Here is a 19,811-nt window from a genome sequence, read left to right on the forward strand (position 1 = left end):
GGGTCTAAAAGGACCCCCAGAAACCTTCTTGTTTTGGAGGGCTGAAGCTGAGACTTCTTCAGATTTGGAAGTCACCCCAGCGATCGCAGAATATTTAGAGTCTTTGATACATGACTCCTGAGAATCTGAGCGGAGGAGCCTACGACTAGCAGATCGTCCAGGTAAGGTAAGATGCAGACGCCTTGACTCCAGATATATGATACAGCCTCTGCCATTATCCTGGAGAAGACTCTTGGCGCCAAAGAGATGCCGAAGGGGAGCACGTTGAACTGGTAGTGTCTCACCTGCTGGTTCTGCTGTACCGCAAACCTCAGATACTTTCTGTGCCGAGTATGAATTGGTACATGAAAGTAAGCATCTTTCAGATCGATAGTTGCCATGAAGAAGTGCGGGCCTATGAGGGGAATGGCCGATTTCACCGATTCCATCTTGAATCTGCGATAGAAAATGTGCCGATTGAGACTCTTTAGATTTATGATGATGTGTGCTTCCCCTGAAGGTTTCTTCACCAAGAAAAGTCGGGAGTAGTGGCCTGTTCCCCACTCCTCCGGTGGTACTGGAGGCCTCCCATCAGCACTGTCTGGGCTCCCTGAGATGGTAGGCAGGTGACTCTTAGACCCAGAGGGGGGGGAGGACTCAAACTCGATAAGGAGGCCCTCCATGATGACATTGAGGACCCACCTGAAATTGGAAATGGCCCACCAATGGTGGAAAAAAATTTGTGAGCCTCCTCCCCCACCGGGTTGGAGTCATTGTTTATCCTGCTGGTGCTGTTGTTGGGGAACAAGGATGTTCTTCCCCTTAGCATAACTCCACCTTCGAGTTTTTCCCTTTCCCTTTGTCTGGGGGGGGGGTCAGACTGGGAGGCACAAAAAAAAAACGCATCCTGGGAGGCTTCTGGTCAGGAAAGGCTTTTTTCCCTATCTGTGGATTTCTCCAAAATTTCATGAAGAGCAGGCCCAAAAACATATTCGAAAGTCAAACTATGTTCAATCCCTTTTAAAGGCGAAGTGACATCGCCACTCCACATCTTGAGCCAGAAGGTTCTTCTGGCGGAGTTAAATTGAACCAGGGATCTGGCAGCGATCCTAATCCACTCCATAGACGCATCAGCTAGAAAGGCAGTGGCTCTTTGGAGAATAGGCAGAGTCCAACAACTCACTCCTTAAGGTACCCTGGGATATATGATTTTCCAACTCATCCAGCCATCAGAAGAGGGCTCTGACAACACAGGTGGAAGCTATATTGGATTTTAACACAGAAGTGGATGTTTCCCAAGATTTCTTCAGCAGACTTTCTATCCATCGGATCTTTCAACTGCGAAGTATCCTCAAAGGGGAGTGTGGTTTTTTTTCATTACTCTCACCACCTGTACGTTCACCTTAGGAACGTCCCATCTAGTGGAGTCACTCACTTTCCAAGGGAAACCTATGCTTCAATTCTGAGGGGGTGGTAAGGCGTTTCTCTGGTAGCTCCCATTCATGAGATATCAAATCCAGGATGTTTTTATGTAATGGAAAGCCAATCTGTCTCCCTGTTTTTAATCCCCCAAACATTTCATCCTGAATGGACTGAGGGACTGACTCCTTCTCCAACCCCATAGTACTCCGTACTGCGCTCACCAGCTCTTCTATATACTGAGGAGGAAAAAAATATATTTTCTCGTCTCTGAAGATTAAGGGGAGGTAGATTCTTCCTATCTCTCCGAGTGCTCGGAGTCCTCCACTTGATTTTTCCTCTTTTTAGAAGGAGATGGTCCCAGAGAGGGGGGTGATGGAGGGAGAGAGGTAAAGGCGACTAAAGAGGATCTCCTGCTTAACCAGGGTACGGATTTCCTCGAGGAGGGCTGTTCTGCTCTGACCACCTTATCGGTGCACACTTGACAAAGCTTCTCCCATAGCAAGGAAAGCTTCATATTGCAGATAGCACATTTGGGAGTCTTTTTGCAGGGGCTTTATGGGCAGACTTGTCTCCCTGAAAGAGAGGAAGAGTAGTATAAGCAGAGGGACCATTTACTACTGCCCAGGACCCTAGCCTAGGATCCCCCCACATCAGACTTACTGGAGCGGGGGCAGAGCTGAGCTCTGCAGACGCACGGCAGGAAGCACCATCCATACTGAGGGGGATCAGTCTTACCTGGAGGTGTCTTCAGGCAAGTTCCCCTTCTCTTCCCTGGGTCCGAAAGCAGGCTTCCACGTGCTTCTGCACGCTGTTCGGTGATCCGAAATACATGCGTTCCAGGGTGCAACACAAGGCCTGGAAGTGACACGCGCCCTTTGGTAACGTCACTTCTGGGATGCCAAACAACGCGAAACGGGAGGAGGAAAGACCGGAAAGCTCAGGGAGGCCTCCGATTGGGGATCACTGGCCCTCTTTACACCGATGTGGGGATGCAGGTGGGCCAGGAAGGTCCGAAAACCACCAGACACGGAGCGATGGGAGCAGAACGGAGGAGGAAGGCAAAGCCCGCAACCACCACTGCCCGGCTAACAGGAGGTAAGCTGCAGTCACTGGCCCCGCAGCATACGTGGTAACCTCTCCATGCCCCATGGGGGGACAGGAAAGAAACTGACGAGTAGGAGGTGGGAGGGGCTTTTAACCTCTTTGTGCTTCCTGTCCCCCATTAGGGTGTGGAGACAACCTCCTATGATGTGGTGGAAGGTGACTAGAGAAAATGGACAAGTTTAGCATCACCGTAATTGTACTGGGGCCATGTTCACAAGTTCAGAATTTTAAATCAGTATTAGTAAGCCAAAACCAGGAGTGGATGATAAATACAGTAGTGGTGACGTTTTTCTATTGTACTTTCCTCTATTGTGCCACTCCTGATTTTGGCTTACACATACCGAGGTAAAATACTGACCAAATGCTCCATGTGGCCTAACCAGAAGAATCATACTGCCAAGTAATTTTTAGAACAAAATGTACGTTGCAAATACAAATATCAGCATTGCATTCATCTTTTTTTCCCGCAGTTTCACCACACTTAGACTTTTCTTTCGTTGTCCAGTACACTAGGTGGCAAAATGAATGGGGTCTTTCAAAAGTAAATGGTCCCGCAAAAAGCAAGCCCTCATATGTCTATATGGACAGGAAAATAATAATACAAAAAAATAATGGCTCTTGGAAGAAGGGGAACAACAAAAACAGCAAATTGCATTTTTTGCTTTTTCATGTTGGGAAGGGGTTATGGATTGACAGAGGAAGAGAGCATTATGGTCTGCAGTGTGAGTGGTTAAAGGTCCAAGATCTCAGAAAGCTGTGGTTTCGGCAATTACAGCTGAAGGCCAGCTGTATATAACTGCCTGTTCCCATTGCAGATGGCGCAGGAATAGCACTACTGAAAGACTCTGTTCACATAGTCGAGGCCAATGTCCGCTCACTTGGACACACAACTGAGCAAGAAAAAAAATGATAAAGAGCACGGTGAGGGCTCAAGAAGCTGATGACTCACAAAATATGAAAGTAATGACATATCCTAGCAATATTGCCATCTACTATATAATTGTCTATGGATCACATCCGTCTTTCTGTTTGTCCTTCTGTCTGTCACGGAAATCCCAAGTCGCTGATTAGTCGCGGCAAAATGGCCACGACCAATCAGCGACGCGCACAGTCCGGGGGCAAAATGGCAGCTCCTTACTCCCCACAGTCAGTGCCCGCTCCATAATCCCCTCCAGTCAGCGCTCACAAAGGGTTAAAGGCAGCATTAACGGACCGCTTTATGCCGCGGTGTAACACACTCCATTAACACTGCTATTAACCCTGTGTGACCAACTTTTTACTATTGATGCTGCCTATGCAGCATCAATAGTAAAAAGATCTAATGTTAAAAATAAAAGAAATAAAAAATCATTATATTCTCACCCTCCATCGCGACGCTCCGGTGACCGGTCCATGCAATGCGGTCTCGCGAGATGATGATGTAGCGGTCTCGCGAGACCGCAAAGCACTCTTGGGCCTGGAGCGTCACGAGGACCATTGGTAAACACCTCGGCTTGTTACGGGGGGGCCGACGGAGGGAGAGTATATAACTATTTTGTATTTTAATTCTTTTTTTTTTTTTAACAGGGATATGGTGCCCACATTGCTATATACTGCATGGGCTGTGTTATATACTACATCTCTATGCTATATACTACATGGCTGGGCAATATACATTGCTGTGTGCTACACTACGTGGCTGGGCAATACACTACGTGGCTGGGCAATACACTACGTGGCTGGGCAATACACTACGTGGCTGGGCAATACACTACGTGGCTGGGCAATACACTACGTGGTTGGGCAATACACTACGTGGCTGGGCAATACACTACGTGGGCGGGCAATACACTACGTGGGCGGGCAATTCACTACGTGGGCGGGCAATTCACTACGTGGGCGGGCAATACACTACGTGGGCGGGCAATACACTACGTGGGCTGTGTTATACGCTACTTGGCTGTGCTATATTTCTCTACTGTATCTGTGCATCATGAATCATGGTATGTTAAAGAGGGGGGGCCCACTGAGACTTCTTTTGCCCGGGGCCCTCAAAAACCTGGAGCCGGCCCTGGCTTCACTGATTGGTCATGCCCAGCCGCGAACAATCAGCGACAGGCGCAGTCTGCCCGCGAATTGGCGCGGAATTTGAACCACGCTTCGCTAATTGGTCACGGCCGGCCGGCCGAATCCTGTGTATAAAATTGCATTACTCTGAAAACTTCATAAATAAAACTACATACATATTCTAGAATACCCGATGCGTTAGAATCGGGCCACCATCTAGTCACTTTATAAAAAGCAAAAGGTCCTTTAAAACACAAATGGCTTGGGAGTATTTGTTTAGATGTGCAATAACATCTCAACTACTACAACCAGCAAACAGCTATAGAAATAAACAAGCTAAATATTATTTCAAGGGAATCTGTCACCTACTTTTTCGTATATAAGCTTCGGCCACCGCCAACAGGGGCTTATCTGCAGAATTCTGTAATGCTGTAGATAAGCCACCGATGTAACCTGAAAGAAAAGAAAAACAAGTTATATTATACTCACCTGGGGGGGGGGGCGCTCCCGTTGTGGTCCGATGGGCGTCGCAGTCCGGCGCCTCCCAACTTTTTCCGATGACGTCCTCTTCCTTGCTTCCTGTCGCGGCTCCTGTGCAGGCGTACTTCATCTGCCCTGTTGAGGGCAGCGCAAAGTACTTCAGTGAGCAGGCGCTGGGCTTCTCGGACCTCTTCTGGAGCCTGCGCACTGCAGAACTTGTTTTTATTATCTTTCAGGTTACATCGGGGGCTTAGCTACAGCATTACAGAATGCTGTAGCTAAGCCCCCGATGGCGGTGGCCGAAGCTTATATGCAAAAAAGTAGGTGACAGATTCCCTTTAACAACTTTATATTGGTCTTTTAAATAAGTGGTTTTAATTTTTTAATTCTTTTAGAGAAAATAACTTTTCCTGAGTTGATGCAAGTACATAATATAGATTGTATATTGAGAACTAATCCAACTTTCTTCTTATGAGTGCTCGTCACTTTTGGAGAGATTTTTCCTCAGCAAAATCATCAGTAACCTAGAACTGCTTGGGGTCCTACTCTAGGAGTCAGAAAGGAGAATTGCTCTGTACCAGAGTTTTGGTAGACTCGAGCAGTGCTTATATTACAAGAATGGCTATTCATATAAATGGCTACCATGAAATATGTTGACGAGCAAAAGGGTAACAATGTTTTGAACTTTTGACTTTCAAGCTCCATATCGCACCATCTACTACTGCTTCCAACGTGAGACTGCCATCATTTTATAGACAATCATCTTGTCTCGCTCATTCAGAATTTGAATGGCAACTATTGATTAGTTATGCAGATTCTTGCCATGTCACTTTGTTGTTACTGTTTTGCTCATTCTAAATTTTACATTTTTTGATAAATTTGTTAGTATTTTGTAAATCCACTTTTGGCTTTCAACATTTCCCAATTCCTTCTGGACATTCTGTCGATCAGATTCAAACATGTGTTAACTGAAATTTGATCTCAGGTCTCTTCTACAGGTCCTCAAATTTGGTGCATACTGGTCAACTCACTTGGGCATGTATACAGTTTTTTTCTTCAGCTCGCCCCACAAGTGCTTGATATCTGGTGACGGCGGGGGACGATCCATCACCTCTACTTCATTGTAATTGAACCCTTTCTTCATCAATCTCAAAGAATGCTTTGGGTCATTATCCTGTTGGAAAGATATGTCGTTCTTTTCATACCCATAGTACTCGAGTGTACAATGTACCGTAACTTGTCTTGTAGGGTACTCACTTACAGCTCAGCACCGAGACCGCCATTGTTCCAGGTCAAGTATCCAATGTCTTTGGCTGGGAAACAACCACATATTTCTTTCAATTCCTTTAGCCTCTTTTCCCCTTATTTCTTCCAGACTAATTTGCACTCATCAGAACATAATCTATTGACTTTAGTCTTATTGCTCCAAATCACCCGTTTCCCCATCTTCTACTGTCCACTTTTCGTCATTTTTGCAAACGCAATATGACGATATTGAAGTCAAGGATTTTTCACCTTTTTTCGAGCCACCATTCCAGACTTCTGTAACGTGTGTGTCACATGGTGATGGCATGGACGTCTCGGATCTCACTATCATGAAGCATACGAGCCATCACCACTGCAGTGTTCATCTCCCCTGAACTGATAGACCTTGGGATGAGACGACTTGTTGACTCCAATATTTTGCTTGGATGTCCACCTTTTGTATTAAAATGGATGGACAGACTTTATTTCATATTCTTCCAACCGTCATGGCACTCACATGATGCAGTTTGACAATTTTATTGGCTGAGAGAACGCTATCGATGAGCTGGATGATGCAGTTTCTCTTTTCTTGGAAAATCTTCTTCAGGACTGCTTCTTGATTCGAACCAGTGATCCTTCACTTGGGAATCAATCTAATAACACACTGAGCTACTAGTAAATGTGAGAACAGGTTGTATTTTGTGTTTACAGGAATAAAAAGATTTTTCCCACTACCAGGGGCAAAAAGTAACAATGAAGTGACATGGCAGTCCGCATAACTAATAATATGGGTAATAGTTGCAAGTCAAAGTTATTTATGAGACAGCCAAGATGATATTTCTATAAAATAATGGCAGTCTCAAGTTTGAAGCAGCAGTGGATGGTGCGACATGGAGCCTGAAAGTCAAAACATTGTTAAGCCCCCGTCACACACAGCGAGATCGCTAGCGAGATCGCTGCTGAGTCACAAGTTTTGTGACGCAACAGCGATCTCAGTAGCGATCTCGCTATGTGTGACACGTAGCAGCGATCAGGCTCCTGCTGTGAGATCGCTGGTCGTGTCGGAATGGCCTGGGCCATTTTTTGATCGTTGAGGTCCCGCTGGGTAGCACACATCGCTGTGTTTGACACCTTACCAACGACCTCGCTGACAGGACGTCCCATTGAATCATCATGAAATAGCATCGTTCTACAGGTCGCTACAGTTCGCCGCATCGCTGCTGCGTCGTTGGGGAGATCGCACTGTGTGACATCTCACCAGCGACCACATAGCGACGCTTGAGCGATCCCTGACAGGTCGTATCGTTGTCGGAATCGCTCAAGCGTCGCTATGTGTGACGGGGCCATTAATCTTTTGTACTACAACACCTTCCCCTTGCAAAATCTCTTTTCCGAAGGTGTCGGGAGTGAGACCTGGAGCAACTGGCTGATTACTCAAGGAGTTGTCTCATTTAAGTTAAGCCATCACATTTATTACAGATTGCTAATTGGTTTTCCTCTTACCCCATCGACTTGTCTAGAGCAGCAGGAAATAGTCTACGCACAGGACTTATATAATGAAAAATAATTTAATAGAGAGGAAAGTTCCTTCATACCTGATGGAAAAAGTCATCCATAAATTGTTCCTTCTCAATAACAACAACTGAATCCCCATCTTCTTCAGATGTTTTAGCCTGTACAAACAAAGAAACGCGAGAATATAAGAATAATAAGAAAAAACTGTTGCAATCCTCTACAGAAGTACTTAATTGGCTGTATGTATATAGTTAAAAGGGTGGTCTGGGACTCACATATTGATGACCTATCTATAAGAGATCATCAACATGAGATTGCTGGGGGTCTGACAACCAGAACTGTTCTAGCAGCAGCAGGATGTAAGCAAAGTACAGGGTGAACGCCGCAGCGCCATACATCGCCGGGGCTGCTGCAGAGTACAGCAATTCAGCTCCTATCCACTTGAACAGATCTCCGCACCTGGAAATTGTACATGCCTTCTCTGCCTCCATTTAATGGTGTGTTTTCATTTATTTGTTTTTTTTCTCTGCTGCCATACGGACTAAAACAAGCATGTAACTGAACCTATTGTTTAAATTTGGATATTTTATTTCATTACTTTTATAGACTCCGTATGTTGGGCAGCTACGTTTGTGAAGTGAAATGACAGAGCAAAAACAGCTGGGAGAAAATGAATTCATGCTTTCTTAAAGGAATGTACATCCCCAAGGCCTCATCTAAATGTGTCACTCAGAAATACAGATGCAAGTCGTGTCTGTGCAAGCCAAACGCCGCATCTAGATTAACATCCAGGAGGAAACACCTTTGAGCATTGGGGTATAAAATATAAGAAAACATGGAAAATCTTATTCAGTGGCAACAACTGTGGAGGTGGGGATTTATTCCAGGTGGAGCTAGAAATAGAAAAAAAAAGAAACAACTTTATGCTTTATGTCCCAGAAGTCGGCTCATGAAACACTACACAGATTAATTTATAGACCACAAACCGCGCCAGTACAGAAAAGACAGCTGAAATATCAAATAAATATATTAGACTAGCTGAAGAGCCCAATATTGCCTGGGCATAGTAAATATCTGTGGTTAGTTATAGCACCTCACTTCTCTTATTTTCCCCCTCACTCCTCTCATTCCACCCTAAGGATATGTGCACACGTCAGGATTTTTTCCTGACATAATCCTGAGAATTCTGCCAGAAATCCGCGTGCTTTTTTCGCGCTGATTTCTCGCGGAATTTGCGCGTTTTTGTGCGTTTTTTTGCGCAGATTTTTGGCGGATTTTTTGCGTTTTTTTTTTTATTTTCCGGAATGTCCTTTTTGATAGGAAATCCGCAAAAAATCCGCAAAAAGATAGAGCATGTCCGGATTTTTGGGGGTATGGGTTTTTTTTGCGGAAAAAAACGCTAACATCTGCACAAAAAATGCGGAATGCATTCTAAATGATACAATGCATAATGTTAGCGTTTTTTAGCGGATTTATAGCGTTTTTATGGCGAAATTCCGCAAAAAAAAACGCTAAAAATCCTGACGTGTGCACATACCCTCACACTTGTCATTTCGACCTCACATCTGTCATTTTCCAATCACTCCACTATTTTCACCTCACAGCTCATTTTGACCTCACACCTCTCATTTTCCCCTTAGTATATACATGTTTGTCATCTCCCTTATAAATAGTATACACCTGTATGTCATCTCCTGTATACAGTATATACCTGTATGTCATCTCCCCTGTATATAGTATATACCTGTATGTCATCTCCCCTGTAAATATGTACTTGCTGTATGTCATCTCCTCCTATATATTGTATATACCTATGTGTCATCTCCTCCTGTGTATAGTATATACATGTATGTCATCTCTTCTGTATATAGTAGATACATGTATGTCATCTCCTGTATATAGTATATACCTGTGTGTCATCTCCTCCTGTATATAGTATATATCTGTGTGTCATCTCCTCCTGTATTAGACCTCGTTCACACGTTATTTGCTCAGTGTTTTTACCTCAGTATTTGTAAGCTACATTGGCAGCCTGATAAATCCCCAGCCAACAGGAAGCCCTCCCCCCTGGCAGTATATATTAGCTCAGGCATACACATATTACACAGGTCATGTGACTGACAGCTGCCGCATTTCCTATATGGTGCATTTGTGGTACGCTTTAAGTATGTGCAAGTTTTGTGTGAGGCAACTTTTGCATGTGTTGCAACTTTTGTACACGTGGCAATTTTTCCGCGTGTGCAAGTTTTGCCTGTGGTGAGTTTTCCATGAAGTGAGTTTTGCACGTGAGCCTAGTTTTACATGTGGCGAGTTTTGCGCGTGGCGCGTTTTGAGTGTCGACTGTTGTGTTTTGACTTTTATGTGGCGAGGTTGGTGTATGTGTGGTGAAATGTGTGCTGAGGGTGGTATGTGTGTTCAAGCACGTGGTAGTGTGTGGCGCATTTTGTGTGTGTGTTCATATCCCCGTTTGTGGTGAGTATCCCATGTCGGGGCCCCACCTTAGCAACTGTACGGTATATGCTCTTTGGCACCATCGCTCTCATTCTTTAAGTCCCCCTTGTTCACTGGCAGCTGTCAATTTGCCTCCAACACTTTTCCTTTCACTTTTTCCCCATTATGTAGATAGGGGCAAAGTTGTTTGGTGAATTGGAACACGCGGGGTTAAAATTTCGCCTCACAACATAGCCTATGACGCTCTCGGGGTCCAGACGTGTGACTGTGCAAAATTTTGTGGCTGTAGCTGCGACGGTGCAGATGCCAATCCCGGACATACACACACACACACATTCAGCTTTATATATTAGACTAGCTGAAGAGCCCGACGTTGCCTGTGCATTGTAAATATCTGTGGTTAGTTATAGCACGTCACTTCTCTTATTTTCCCATCACGCCTCTCATTTTCCCAATCACATCTTTAATTTTCCCCCTCACATCTCTCATTTTCTCCCTCACACCTCTCATTTTCTCCCTCACTCCTCTCATTCCCGCCTAACACTTGTCATTTTGACCTTACATCTGTCATTTTCCGATCACTACACTATTTTCCCTCACTCCTCTCATTTTGCACTCACACCTCTCATTTTCACCTCAGTATATACATGTTTGTCATCTCCCTTATATATAGTATACACCTGTATGTCATGTCCTGTATATAGTATATACCTGTATGTCATCTCCCCTGTATATAGTATATACCTGCTGTGTGTCATCTCCCCTGTATATAGTATATACCTGTATGTCATCTCCTCCTATATATAGTATATACCTGTATGTCATCTCCTCCTATATATAGTATATACCTGTATGTCATCTCCTCCTATATATAGTATATACCTGTATGTCATCTCCTCCTATATATAGTATATACCTGTATGTCATCTCCTCCTATATATAGTATATACCTGTATGTCATCTCCTCCTGTATATAGTATATACCTGTGTGTCATCTCCCCTGTATATAGTATATATCTGTGTGTCATCTCCCCTGTATATAGTATATACCTGTGTGATCTCCTGTATTAGACCTCGTTAACACGTTATTTGCTCAGTAGTTTTACCTCAGTATTTGTAAGATAAATTGGCAGCCTGATAAATCCATAGCCAACAGGAAGCCCTCCCCCTGGCAGTATATATTAGCTCACACATACACATAATAGACAGGTTATGTGACTGACAGCTGCCGTATTTCCTATATGGTACATTTGTTGCTCTTGTAGTTTGTCTGCTTATTAATCAGAATTTTATTTTTGAAGGCTAATACCAGACTTGTGTGTGTTTTAGGGCGAGTTTCGTTTGTCAAGTTGTGTGTGTTGAGTTGTGTGTGGCGACATGCATGTAGCGACTTTTGTGAGATGAGTTCTGTGTGGCAACATGCGTGTAGCAACTTTTTGTGTGTCGAGTTGCATGTGACAGGGTAGTGTAGCAAGTTGTGTGCAGCAAGTTTTGCGCATGGCGAATTTTGCGCGTGGTGAGTTTTATGTCTGGTGCCTTTTGAGTATGTGCAAGTTTTATGTGAGGCAACTTTTGCATGTGTTGCAAATTTTGTGCATGTGGCAATTTTTCCGCATGTGCAAGTTTTGCGTGTGGCGAGTTTTCCATGAGGTGAGTTTTGCACTTGTGGCGAGTTTTGAGTGAGCCTATTTTTTGCATGTGGCGAGTTTTGCGCGTGGTGAGTCTTGAGCGGCGACTTTTGTGTTTCGACTTTTATGTGGCGAGGTTGGTGTATGTGTGGTGAAATGTGTGCTGAGGGTGGTATATGTGTTCAAGCACGTGGTAGTGTGTGGCGCATTTTGTGTGTGTGTTCATATCCCCGTGTGTGGTGAGTATCCCATGTCGGGGTCCCACCTTAGCAACTATACGGTATATACTCTTTGGCGCCATCGCTCTCACTCTTTAAGTCCCCCTTGTTCACATCTGGCAGCTGTCAATTTGCCTCCAACACTTTTCCTTTCACTTTTCCCCATTAGGTAGATAAGGGAAAAATAGTTTGGTGAATTGAAAAGCGCGGAGTTAAAATTTCACCTCACAACATAGCCTATGACGCTCTCAGGGTCCAGACGTGTGACTGTGCAAAATTTTGTGGCTGTAGCTGCGACGGCTTCCAACACTTTTCCTTTCACTTTTTTCCCCATTATGTAGATAGGGGCAAAATTGTTTGGTGAATTGGAACGCGCGGGGTTAAAATTTCGCCTCACAATATAGCCTATGACGCTCTCGGGGTCCAGACGTGTGACTGTGCAAAATTTTGTGGCTGTAGCTGCGACGGTGCAGATGCCAATCCCGGACATACACACACACATACACACACATTCAGCTTTATATAGTAGATGTACAGTGTATACAGTCATGGCCAAAAGTATTGACATCCCTGCAATTCTGTCAGATAATACTCAGTTTCTTCCTGAAAATGATTGCAAACACAAATTCTTTGTTATTATTATCTTCATTTAATTTGTCTTAAATGAAAAAAAACACAAAAAGAATTGTCCTAAAGCCAAATTGGATATAATTCCACAAACATAAAAAAGGGGTGGACAAAAGTATTGGCACTGTTCGAAAAATCATGTGATGCTTCTCTAATTTGTGCAATTAACAGCACCTGTAACTTACCTGTGGCACCTAACAGATGTTGGCAATAACTAAATCACACTTGCAGACAGTTGACATGGAATAAAATTGACTCAACCTCTGCCCTGTGTTCTTGTGTGCACCACATTGAGCATGGATTAAAGAAAGAAGACCAAAGAACCGTCTGAGGACTTGAGAAACCAAATTGTGAGGAGGCATGTGCAATCTCAAGGCTACAAGTCCATCTCCAAAGACCTGAATGTTCCTGTGTCTACCGTGCACAGTGTCATCAAGAAATTTAAAGCCCATGGCACTGTGGCTAACCTCCCTAGATGTGGACGGAAAAGAAAAATTGACAAGAGATTTCAACACAAGATTGTGCGGATGTTGGATAAAAAACCTCGACTAACATCCAAACAAGTTCAAGCTGCCCTGCAGTCCGAGGGTACAACAGTGTCAACCCGTACTATCCGTCGGCGTCTGAATGAAAAGGGACTGTATGGCAGGAGACCCAGGAAGACCCCACTTCTTACCCCGAGACATAAAAAGGCCAGGCTGGAGTTTGCCAAAACTTACCTGAAAAAGCCTAAAACGTTTTGGAAGAATGTTCTCTGGTCAGATGAGACAAAAGTAGAGCTTTTTGGGCAAAGGCATCAATATAGAGTTTACAGGAGAAAAAAAAGAGGCATTCAAAGAAAAGAACCCTACAGTCAAACATGGCGGAGGTTCCCTGATGTTTTGGGGTTGCTTTGCTGCCTCTGGCACTGGACTGCTTGACCGTGTGCATGGCATTATGAAGTCTGAAGACTACCAACACATTTTGCAGCATAATGTAGGGCCCAGTGTGAGAAAGCTGGATCTCCCTCAGAGGTCATGGGTCTTCCAGCAGGACAATGACCCAAAACACACTTCAAAAAGCACTAGAAAATGGTTTGAGAGAAAGCACTGGAGACTTCTAAGGTGGCCAGCAATGAGTCCAGACCTGAATCCCATAGAACATCTGTGGAGAGATCTAAAAATGGCAGTTTGGAGAAGGCACCCTTCAAATATCAGGGACCTGGAGCAGTTTGCCAAAGAAGAATGGTCTAAAATTCCAGCAGAGCATTGTAAGAAACTCATTGATGGTTACCGGAAGCGGTTGGTCGCAGTTATTTTGGCTAAAGGTTGTGCAACCAAGTATTAAGCTGAGGGTGCCAATACTTTTGTCTGGCCCATTTTTGGAGCTTTGTTTGAAATGCTCAATGTTTTGCTTTTTGCTTCATTCTCTTTTGTGTTTTTTCATTTAAGACAAATTAAATGAAGATAATACCAAATAATTTGTGTTTGCAATCATTTTCAGGAAGAAATGAGCATTATCTGACAGATTTGCAGGGGTGTCAATACTTTTGGCCATGACTGTATACGCAGGCATGTGCAAAGGTTTTATGAAGGTGGGGAAAAATGCTGTGAGAATGTTTTCATAAATTGAAATGTTAATAATTTATGATCAATTAACTAAAAAGCAAAGTAAGTGAACAGGAAATTCAAATCAGTTTTCGGTGTGATCGACCTTTGCTTCTAAACAGCAGCAGTTCTTCTACACCATGTTTCAAATTATTATGCAAATTCGATTTAAGTGTCAAAGTTTTAATTGTTTTGTTTTTCAAATAAACTCATGGATGGTATTGTGTCTCAGGGCTCAATGGATCACTGAAATCAATCTTAAACACATGTGATAATTAGTTTTCCAGGTGATTCTAATTAAAGGAAAACTACCTAACCCCTTCACCCCAAAAGCCTGTTTTCAACTTCCTGACCAGGCCATTTTTTTCAATTCTGACCACTGTCACTTTATGAGGCCATAACTCTGAAACGCTTCAACGGATCCCAGTGATTCTGTGAATGTTTTCTCGTGACATATTGTACTTTGGGTTACTGGTAAAATTTCTTGATATGACTTACGTTTATTTGTTTAAAAAAAAAAACGGAAATTTGGAGAAAATGTAGCAATTTTTGAACTTTGAATTTGTATGCCCTTAAATCAGAAAGATATATCACAAAAATTAGTTAATAAATAACATTTCCCACATGTGTACTATACATCAGCACAATTTTGGAACAAAAATATTTGTCAGGAAGTTATAAGGGTTAAAAGTTGACCAGCAATTTTTCATTTTTTCAATAAAATTTACGAAACCATTTTTTTTTATGGACCACCTCACACTTTAAGTCACTTTGAGGGGTCTATATGACAGAAAATACCTCAAAGTGACACCATTGCAAAAACTACACCCCTAAAAGTACTCAAAACCACATTCAAGAAGTTTATTAACCCTTCAGGTGCTTCACAGGAGCTGAAGCAATGTGGAAGGAAAAAATTAACATTTAACTTTTTAGTCACAAAAATGATCTTTCGGCAACAATTTGTTTATTTTCACAAGGGTAAGGGTATGTGCACACGTATTCTTGAGGTCTGCAGATTTTCCCACACCCAAAATTAGACACAAACAAGAACAAATAAAGTGCTCAAGTGAACCAGTGCTCCACCAGCTCAGGGGCACCGCCATGGGCAGCCCATGTGCGCCAACCTATGCAAATCTGTTCCTGGGCTGGTGGGAGGATAGCATTGCCTTCTCTGAGACTTATGAGGACTCCCTGGCCCTTGTTGACCTATGGGTCAGATATATTGAGGATATCTTTATACTCTGGAGGGGCACCAAGGATGCATTTTGTGAATTCATTGCATCACTTACGAGATACAAGAGGATAAGTTACCCATACTGGACATCCTCATCACAAAGTCAGAGAGAGGAGACTGTCTAGAAACCACCGTGTACAGGAAACCTACCGCAACTAACTCGTTACTGAGATGGGATAGCCACCATCCTTATCCCCTGAAAAAGGGAATCCCAAAGGGTATCTGAGGCTACGCCGGAACTGTTCCAGCCAAGGGGATTTTAAAACCAAGGCGGATGACCTCAGGCAGAGGTTCCTGGCTAGGGGATATCTAGATTGGATTCTCAGGGAGGCCTTCCGTTTTGCCAATGGAATAGAGAGGGGGACCCTCTTTGCGCCCCGAAGTAGGGAGAGGGACACATCGAAGGAAACAGGTTGATTTGTACCTTTGATAACGGGGCAGGGTCTGCCAGGAACATCTTGAGGAAACATTGGTGGACCTTGGGGATGGATAGGGATTGGAGGACATTATTGGTAAAGAACCGAATATTACCTATCGGAGGGGGAAGACCTTGGGGGACAGACTTGTGCACAGTCACTTTACCAAACCTAAAAAGGAGACATGGTTGCCTAAAAAACCAGCAGGATGTTTTAAATGCGGGACCTGCGTGGCGTGTGACTATTACTACCGGAAAGGAATTTCTGGATGACAACACACAACAGACCTTTGCCATTAGAGAATTTATTAACTGCAAAACCATGGGTATTATGTATAGGGTCACATGTGTGTGGTGTTACCTACATCGGAAATACCACCAGAGAGTTTAGAAGATGGGTGGGTGAACACCTTGGTGATGTACGCAACAAGAGGGACACCCCGATTGCTAAGTGTGGTAATTGTACACATGGTGGTGACTCTAGGGTATTACAGTTTATGGGAATTGACAGAGTACATATGCCCCCTAGGGGGGGGGGATGTGACTTTGATAGGATGCTCCTGCAGAGAGGCAAGGTGGATTTTCCTCCTGGATAAATGTCAACCCCGGGGTTTGAATGAACAAATCAGTTATGGCCGTCTTCTCTAATCCATCCCCTTTCCCGCCTATATCCTCCCTTTTCCCCTAACAAGCCTCCCCTCCTGCCCCCCTCTCCTTCCCTCCTTTTACCCCCCCCCCCATCCTCTATATTCTATTTTTATGCCATCTTTATGCAATATTTACATGATTACACTTTGTTTCTGTCTGATGGGTCCCTATTCAGACTACAGAGCTAAAGACGACAAGATTTTGTGATGGTCTATAATGACCTTATGGGATTTAGCCACTGCCATTTCCCAGCCTAGCCCTATATACTTTTTGACTATGTGTCAACCTGACCTCAGTACGTGACACCGCTTTTTGGATGCTGGGCTACTATATAGTTGGGCACTCATATTTTGTATTTATTTGGTCTATTTTCCTCACTATCTACCAATACATGTCTCAGTGTCTCTGCAATTTATAAGTCTATATTGGGGCATACGTCTCTGCCTTATTATGCCCACTGGCTTCCTTATAAGTGTTACATGGCATCTTATCCAATAGCGGGTTTTACTATTTTACATAGTAACATAGTTAGTAAGGCCGAAAAAAGACATTTGTCCATCCAGTTCAGCCTATATTCCATCATAATAAATCCCCAGATCTACGTCCTTCTACAGAACCTAATAATTGTATGATACAATATTGTTCTGCTCCAGGAAGACATCCAGGCCTCTCTTGAACCCCTCGACTGAGTTCGCCATCACCACCTCCTCAGGCAAGCAATTCCAGATTCTCACTGCCCTAACAGTAAAGAATCCTCTTCTATGTTGGTGTAAAAAACCTTCTCTCCTCCAGACGCAAAGAATGCCCCCTTGTGCCCGTCAAGGGGGCACTGAGATGGGACTTATCAATCGTTCCCATGTAACATTACTTGATTGCATATATTCGTATAATCCCCCACGTTTGGTAACTTTGTATTGTCTATTGCTTGACACTCTGGCTACTGAATGCCCTGGCACCATTCGGTGCGGCTTTTGGAATTGGCGCCGGGTGGTGACGCATCAATTGTCACATTGAATGCGCCGACCGTCTTGCGTTCCAGTGGGTGGAATTCATACACTGAGGGAATAGGCCGGATGTGACATACACAATATGGCGCGTCAACTTCCGGGAGATACACACTCCACGTGTGGGTGCACATTGTCGCCCGGCGTGTCGGCACCCGCTGTGGTGAGTACTTTCCTTTATGCCGATACTCCGCCCCCTCCCATCATCCTTTGCTCCTCTCCTGTGAGTGCACTGACCGGAGGTAGGGGCGGGCACTGGTAATATTTTGACCTTTCTAACTATGGCGCCTGAGCCTTGAGCACACATGTGCCTTATGTGTAAATACCGGATGGGAATACCATTGCACTGGGAATATATATCCCCACCCCCTCCCAATGCGGCGCAATTTGGGTCCATTCTGGTTTTTGTTAGTTGCCTATATATCTACGTCACTTATTGTGGGCAGGCAGAAATCTGTTTAAAGAGAGACTTCCCTGAGACAGCTAAGGACTTATCTTAGACTGCGGACACAGACAGTCATCTCTACTTTGGGGCACCTAGCCACTGCAGGACTCATGATATGCACGGACTTCTATTTTGACTATTTGTGCCTATTGGCACCTATCTTTATTGGACTCCCCTGATGATTCTCCGTGACTGGAGTTGAAACTCATAGGGAGGAAAAGGATTTATGCCTGGGAGAAAAAACTCGGCTTTCATTTACATTTTGGTGTGGCGGTTTCCATAGCAGGGTCCATTTGGGGCCTGTCCTTATGAGGACAGGAGCTACACAGGGGTATACAGGGTAGATAGCGCATTCTTAGCCCTTCCTCTATTCCACAACCCCGGACCCTATTCCCACAGCTGGAAGTATACCACTGTCCTTCATCTTTGGTGAGATCAATCCAAATTTTAAATTTTAATTTTGAGCACTGGTTCACTTGAGCACTTTATTTGTTCTTGTTTGTGTCTAATTTTGGGTGTGCAAATATTTAAAATTTATTATTAAAAGCTATGTTTTAATAGTGGATATTCTCCACAGTTGACTCTACTATTAACCCAGAGGGTATATTTATGGTGTGGCCATTCTACACCGTTGCTTCTTGCTGCGGATTTCTCCGCAGCGGATTTGTGAAAACCGCAGGTAAAAGGCACTGTGTTTTACCTGCGGAATTACCGTGGATTTAGTGCGGATTCCACTGCGGTTTTACACCTGCGGTTTTCTATTGTGGAGCAGGTGTAAAACCACTGAGGATTCCGCACAAAGAATTGACATGTTGCAGAATGTAAACCGCTGCGTTTCCGCGTTTTTTCCGCAGCATCTGCACTGAGGATTGCGTTTCCCATAGGTTTACATTGTACTGTAAACGCATGGGAAACTGCTGCGGATCCGCAGCAAAATCCGCAGTGTGCGAACATAGCCTAAAATAAGAACATGATCGACTAAAGTTGTTGAGCAATTTCTCCTGAGTACGCAGATACCCCATATGTGGGCGAAAACCACTGTTTGGGCGCATGGCAGAGCCAAGAAGGGAAGGAGCACCTTTTAACTTTTTGAATGCAAAATTGACTGGAATTAAGAGCGGACGCCATGTCGCATTTGAAGAGCCCCTGATGTGCCTAAACATTGGAAACCCCCCACAAGTGACCCCATTTTGGAAACTAGACCCTTTAACGAACTTATGTAGATGTGTGGTGAACACTTTGAACCCCGTAGGTGCTTCACAGAAGCTTATAACGTAGAGCCGTGGAAAAAAAAAAAAAAAAAATCACATCTTTCCACAAAAATGATCTTTTTGCAACAATTTTTTTTGTTTTCACAAGTGTAAAAGGAGAAAATGGTCCACTAAAATTGTTGAGCAATTTCTCCCGAGTACGCCGATACCCCATATGTGGGAAAAAAACACTGTTAGTGTGCACGGCAGGGCTCAGAATGGAAGGAGTGACGCTTTGGATTGCAGACTTTGATGGAATGGTCTGCTGGCGTCATGTTGCATTTGCAGAGCCCTTGATGTGCCTGAACAGTGGAAATCTCTTACAAGTGACCCCATTTTGGGAACTGTCCTGCCGCTTGGTTTACCTGTTGTGTTCAATGCTGCAGCAATTCACTAAGCTCAGCAATCTCACTGAAGTAAACAGCACAAGCTTGTGAACCAAGCGATTGGCTAAAGTGGTCAGTATTCGCGTGAGTTGTAGTCACTGTGTCACCACTGCAATTTGTAAACATAC

At 43.9% G+C, this 19,811-nt stretch overlaps 1 protein-coding gene and 1 long non-coding RNA gene across 3 annotated transcripts in view; both read right to left on the reverse strand.

The window, feature by feature from the left end:
• The window catches only part of LOC138668878 (uncharacterized), a 265,220-nt gene that overhangs the window by 57,347 nt on the left and 188,062 nt on the right, over positions 1 to 19,811 (reverse strand). The window lies entirely within an intron of this gene.
• The window catches only part of STX2 (syntaxin 2), a 100,924-nt gene that overhangs the window by 55,785 nt on the left and 25,328 nt on the right, over positions 1 to 19,811 (reverse strand). For both annotated transcript variants that reach the window (XM_069756053.1, XM_069756052.1), the window contains exon 2: positions 7,872 to 7,949. In XM_069756053.1, the coding sequence (XP_069612154.1) occupies positions 7,872 to 7,949 (78 nt within the window). The remainder of the gene's footprint in view (positions 1 to 7,871; positions 7,950 to 19,811) is intronic.

This window comes from Ranitomeya imitator, chromosome 1 (genome assembly GCF_032444005.1).
Source record: "Ranitomeya imitator isolate aRanImi1 chromosome 1, aRanImi1.pri, whole genome shotgun sequence".
NCBI classification, from domain to species: Eukaryota; Metazoa; Chordata; class Amphibia; order Anura; family Dendrobatidae; genus Ranitomeya; species Ranitomeya imitator.